This window comes from Wickerhamomyces anomalus (genome assembly GCF_001661255.1).
Source record: "Wickerhamomyces anomalus NRRL Y-366-8 unplaced genomic scaffold WICANscaffold_1, whole genome shotgun sequence".
In the NCBI taxonomy this organism is placed as follows: domain Eukaryota; kingdom Fungi; phylum Ascomycota; class Saccharomycetes; order Phaffomycetales; family Wickerhamomycetaceae; genus Hansenula; species Hansenula anomala.
The window spans coordinates 2,803,127-2,809,126 of NW_017567110.1; the positions used below are offsets into that span (position 1 = coordinate 2,803,127).

A 6,000-nucleotide genomic window follows, 5' to 3' on the forward strand; every position below is an offset into this window, starting at 1 on the left:
TGTATCTCCAATATAGAAACCAGCTATTTGAGAATGAGTAACTAGAATCTGAACCACAATCAAAAAACAAAGACGAAAAGATCAAAAATATGAATGTTCAAATATGTCTGCTTGAATCATTGACAGGAAGAAACTGAAAAAAAAATATAAAGCCGGTTCGCGAAACTATTGTGGGCCGGAAACGGGCCAATCAGAATCGTCTGATTTGTGATGCTTTGGAAGGGGGTTTCCCAAGTGTAAAGAGTTTTTGAAATGGTATTAAAGTGGTATAATTATATTAGGATAAGGATAATGTGTATATTTGGTTTTTTTGGGTGCTTTTTATGGCCAGTTTGACGAATATTTGAGGAGTCTACAATTTAGTATGGTGTGGTGTGTATCAATATTTCCTGATATGGATGATTGCCTAATTTGGAATGAATATTTTTATTAAAAAGTTGGTATAAACAAATATCAACTCTTCAAATTTATGGAAAGTTTGTAGGAATGTGCATCAATTGAGCATGGGAAAGTTGGATTTGATTGAAGAAAATAGTCAATTGATATTCCACAGCATAGAAAATAATGATTTCACCTTCTTGGTATCTACTGGGGTTGTTCCTTTATTACAATTTATAAGTAAGATTGAAAACACAAAATATTTATTCGTTAGTGATGATACAAGTTTAGCTACAAGGTTTAAAAACGTTCCATATCAGACATCGGTTTATGATTCCAGGTTCTCTGTTGTTGGGTCTTCTTGGGTGACTTATGATTTGTGTATTTATCTAATCAGTGAAGATGTCAGGTTTTTCGAATTGTTTGATTTTATTATACTTGATGGGATAGATGATCGTGAACCCGAATCTGAATACTTGTTTTCTTTGATGTTGAATTTGAAAATGATTGGAAAGTACATCATCCCTCTGAAGTCAAATTTTAAAACAGAGTTATACACTGGATTTGTTGGAAATTTTGGATATACATCAAATGTCCTAAAGCTTAAAGAAGAACCATCGAAAAGCGTTTATTATCTACCTTCAGATCCGTCAAATCTTAATAAAGAAATCATCAAGACAATCAATGACATACTGGTGATTGAAAAAAGTTTAGAACAATGTGATATCTTGGTCATGTTGAGTTCATTTAATGAGATTCAAGTTTTCAAAACTCAACTTGTGGATGCAGACATTAAGCATGATTTCTCCATATTGACAGATTTATCAGCTTATAAAACCATTGGAGCTCATAGAAGAGTTATATTAGCAACAGATTCAAAAATTCTCCGAGATGTTGATCATAGAATAAGGTATATTGTTGACTCTGGAGTTATGAAATTGAAGAAATTTGATGAATGTGGGTTAGAATCCTTTAGTACGAGATTCACAAATAGAAATCAAATTTTACAACATTTATCAATACTGGAACATGGTAATTCTAGTTATTTTGGAATGTTTGTTGAAGACAAAATTGTTGATTTTGAGTATGGTATTAATGATTGCTTTCTTGTTCAATTATTATATTTTTTGAAAATTGGATTAGATGTTGAAAAATTTGAATTTTTGAAATCACCAATGGAACAAGTTATTAAAAGTGCAATCAATTTATCAATTTATCTTGGATTAGTTAAAATTGAAGATGGTTCTGAAATAAAACTAACTGAACTTGGTTCAACAGTGATGAAATTTCAAGTTGAATTAGAGATCTCAAGTCTTTCATTATTCATTGCATTATCAATATCAAATAGATTCAATTCAACAAATGAGCTTTTAAAAATATCATCATTATTGTTAAGTTGTAATGTTGATTCATTATCAAGAGATTTGAAAAATTTTAATCATCACAAGACCAGAACTCATGATGTGCCACAATCAGATTTCCTCACTCTACTAAACATTTTTGACACAATGATCGAGAACCAGCAACACATTAAACAATCATCACAAGTATTTAGAGACAGTGTCATGAGTAAAGAGGCGAAAAAACAGATCTTGCATTGTTTTAAGCAATTGAGAAGTAAATTGAATCAACCAGTTAACTTTGAAAGGGCAATTGAAGATGATATTCAGAAATGTTTATTCTCGGGATTCCAGCTACATGCCAGTACAGTGTTGCAGAATGTGTCAAATCCAGGTACAATTGAATTAGAGCCCATATTAAGCAAAAGACCTGATCGATTAAATGAAATGGACAAAGTCAAGATAATTTTAACTAGTGATCTCTATGAAAACAATGATATCATAATTTACCATAGCCGTGAGTATTTCTTTAGTTTGTTATTGCTGACGTTTGCTCTTTGAAATACCAAATATTAACAAAAATCTAGTGCAACTCGACCAAAACGAACGATATCACCACGCAAAAACAGCGTGTAAAATAGAGAAAAGAGTGATTAATCAATTGGAAATGGGTCTATATAAATTTATCTAACATATTATCCATTTTAAACCAATTCTTTACTGTGTAAATTCGCATTCTCTGTGCTCTTCTGCGGGTAAATTTGCTGTTTTTTCGTCTTTTGTGTGGATCAAAATTTCAACTTTGAAAATTTATTTGCCATCAGCGTTTCATTTACACTCCTTTTGTTATTTAAACACCAGGAATTGTCTATTGGATTCAATTGAGCCTATATTCTCTTTATTGTGATATCAATTGTGCTGCTTTACATTGTGAAAAGTCATATTCCAACTGCCTTTATATTAATCGTTACCCATACTTGCCGTTATCAATAGATATCTATAATGTCATCATCATCAACTACTGCTGGTCCAGTCCCCGTCCCAAACGGTACTTCTCCAAAGAAATCAATTGGCCATCCTTTACTCACATGGAAAGATCCTATCAAAACTGGTAAAGTGTTTGGTACTCTTATCGTCTCCTTGATTGTCTTGAAATCTGTCAACTTGTTGAGCTTGTTTTTCCGTTTAGGTTCAATTGCTTTGATTTCATCTGCAATTGCTGAATATGCTGGTAAATTAATCACTGGTACCGGATTTGTTACTCGTTATAGACCTTCATACAACAAAACTTTTTCACACAAGACTAATAACTTTTTGCAATCATTTTCTCAAGATTTACCAGCTTTAGAAGAGGAGGGTCAAAAATTGTTGTACTCTTTCAACATCGAAAATACTTTAAAAGCTTCAGGTTTATTCTACATCTTGTACAAAATCACTTCATGGTTATCATTATACAAATTGATTTTCATTTCAACTGTTTTAACTTTTACTTTACCAGCTGTTTATGAAAATTATCAAGATGAAATCAATCAAGCTGTTGTTCAATTCTCTGGTATTGCTAAGGAAAAAGCTGGTGAATATTCCAAGATTGCCTCTGACAAAGCTGCTCCATATTTGAAACAAGCTGATGAAAAATTGGGTCCAGTCTCCGGTTTTATTAAACAAAGATATCAAGTTCGTACTGCTTCAACCACTGTTGGTGAACAAAACTCTAGTGCATTCACTTCAGGTTCTCAAGCTGTTGAAAACACCGGTGCTAAAAAAGTTTCCACTAATAGTTCTAAACAGACTAACCCATTTGAAGTTGCTGAAGATGCTGTTAATCAAACTGCTGGTGGTCCATCAGGTTCTACAACCGCTTCAGGATTATCAACTGGTGGTGATGGCTTGCAAACTTCTGTTAGAGATGAATTTGACACTTCTTATCATCAAACTCAACCAATCCAAACTGAAGCTTTCCCATCTGCTCCAAATACTCAACCTTTAGTTGATCAATTGAAACAAAAAGCTTCAGAAGTTGATGTTGAAGATTTAAAAAGTGATATCTTAAAAAACAAGGCTAGTGCTACTCCAAACTTTTAAGAAGAGTGTTAAAACTTCTCATTCATTCATTGTCCCCATTTTTTTTTATATGTATTAACATTAACTAAATATTATTCATATGGTTGCCTTTTGTGATATTTTGTACCATTTTGGTTCTTTTTTTGACTTTTTTATTTGATTTCTAACAATAAAAAAAACTTTATCATGAAAGTAACAATGTAGATATTGCTCGTTTAAAATCGATTTTTTAATGGTCACACGACATCACATGGCTACGTCAAAAAAATGAGAATATAAGACATGTTGGCATTGATCCAAAGTATAAGGCATAAAAATGTATGGTTGAATAGATTATAAAAATATGATCAATGTCTTTCAAGATCATAAAGATCTTCACTAGATAAAATTCTAGATTTTAATACCAGAACTAACTTCCAATTGATCAATAACAGGATTGAAAACATTTTCATTCAAATCCTTTTCAGTATATTTCAATTGTTGTTCAGTCCATAAATTAGATTCAACGACATGATTTGGATCACCAACACCTAATAACCCACCTTGATTAGCTAAATCTTCAATTCTTGGTAATTCCAAAGTTTTATAAACATCTTCAATAGCATCAACTAAAATATCAGCTAAATCTTGATGATGTCCAGGAGTTGGAGTGATTCTTAATCTTTCTTCACCTCTTGCAACAGTTGGGAAATTAATAGCTTGAACATAGATCTTGTGTTTATCCATTAATAAATCTGAAGCTTGTTTAGCTCTTGCAGCATCACCAATAACAACAGGGACAACATGTGAAGGATTTGGCATAACTGGAACACCAATCGCTTTCAATTGATCTTTAACATATGTAGTGTTGACTTGTTGTAATTGACGATCTTTAATATAATGTCTAACGTAACGAATAGCTTCAGCTGCACCTGCTAAAACTGCAGGAGGTAATGAAGTTGTAAAGATAAAACCTGGAGAATAAGATCTTAACCAATCAATAATGTTTGAACTACCGGCAACATAACCACCCACGGTACCGAATGACTTACCTAAAGTGGCAGTGATAATATCAATACGATCCATAGTGGTTTTAAAATTTGGTGATGCAATACCTGATTTACGATGAGCTTCGAAATCAAAATGTTCTGCAACACCAGCACCATGTGGACCATAAAGACCAACAGCATGGACTTCATCCAAGAATGTTAAAGCACCATATTTATCAGCTAAATCACAAATTTTATCAATTGGTGCAACTGAACCACACATTGAATAAACAGATTCAAATGCAATTAATTTTGGAGTTGATTTTGGATATTTAGCCAATTTAGCTTCTAAATCTTTTAAATCATTATGTTTCCAAATCTCTTTTTTAGCATTAGAATGTTTAATACCAACAATCATGGAGGCATGATTTAATTCATCAGAAAATATGACTAAATCTTTCATTTTTTGACCCAATAAAGATAAAACTGCATCATTTGCAACATAACATGATGAAAACACTAAAGCTGCCTCTTTTTTATGTAATGCAGCCAATTCACTTTCTAAATTAATTGCATGTTTATTATGACCTGCAATATTTCTAGTACCACCAGCACCTGCACCATATTTTTGTAAAGTTTTACCCATAACATCAATAACTTGTTGATTTTTAGACATTGCTAAATAATCATTTGAACACCAAACAGTGACTTTATCCTCCTCGGTGGCTCTATGAGCTTTTGGGAATTCTTTGGCTAATCTGTTGATATTGTTGAAAAATCTATAAGAATTATCAGATCTCTTTCTTGCAATTTCATTTTCAAATAATCCGTTATAATCAAAACTCTTTTCTTGAGTAGCTGAATGATCAACCATTTCAAAATCTTCAACTTCATGAGCAGCAGTAGCTTGGGCTCTAGCTGGTTTAGAAGGAGTAGTGTATGAACGTTTTTGTTCAGTTAAGGCAGGACCCATGACTGGACACATTGAAGCCTTATTAGCTAAAGATGAGCCATTAATATGTTGGATGGCTGCCTTGTTGGCATGGTGCTTAACAAAAGGACAAAGCTTGACTGATTGACGAGTAAGAGCTTCCATGATGAAGATTAGAACAACAAGTCTTAGAGATTCTCGTAATCTGAAAGTTCTTTTTTTCGTTTGGGATTTGTTTGGAGTTTTATAAGAAAAAAGTGATCGATGATTATTTTTTTTTTTTTTTCTTAACGGTTTTTTTTTTTTTTTTTTTTTTTTTTGG

At 32.4% G+C, this 6,000-nt stretch overlaps 3 protein-coding genes across 3 annotated transcripts; 2 read left to right on the plus strand and 1 right to left on the minus strand.

The window, feature by feature from the left end:
- Positions 1-503: 503 nt before the first annotated feature.
- WICANDRAFT_60842 (uncharacterized protein) lies at positions 504-2,279 on the plus strand (the record flags this gene model as incomplete). Its single annotated transcript, XM_019183065.1, has 1 exon — positions 504-2,279. The coding sequence occupies one exon, from the start codon at positions 504-506 to the stop codon at positions 2,277-2,279; it is 1,776 nt and encodes a 591-aa protein (XP_019042000.1).
- A 438-nt stretch (positions 2,280-2,717) lies between these two features.
- Positions 2,718-3,440, plus strand: RTN1 (Rtn1p; the record flags this gene model as incomplete). Its single annotated transcript, XM_019180640.1, has 1 exon — positions 2,718-3,440. A coding segment is annotated over one exon (723 nt), but the record flags the coding sequence as incomplete, so codon positions are not given.
- Positions 3,441-4,169: 729 nt separating this feature from the next.
- HEM1 (5-aminolevulinate synthase) lies at positions 4,170-5,843 on the minus strand (the record flags this gene model as incomplete). The annotated part of the gene is made up of 1 exon (XM_019181182.1): positions 4,170-5,843. One exon carries the CDS (start codon positions 5,841-5,843, stop codon positions 4,170-4,172), a length of 1,674 nt encoding a protein of 557 aa, XP_019042002.1.
- Between the last annotated feature and the right edge of the window lie 157 nt (positions 5,844-6,000).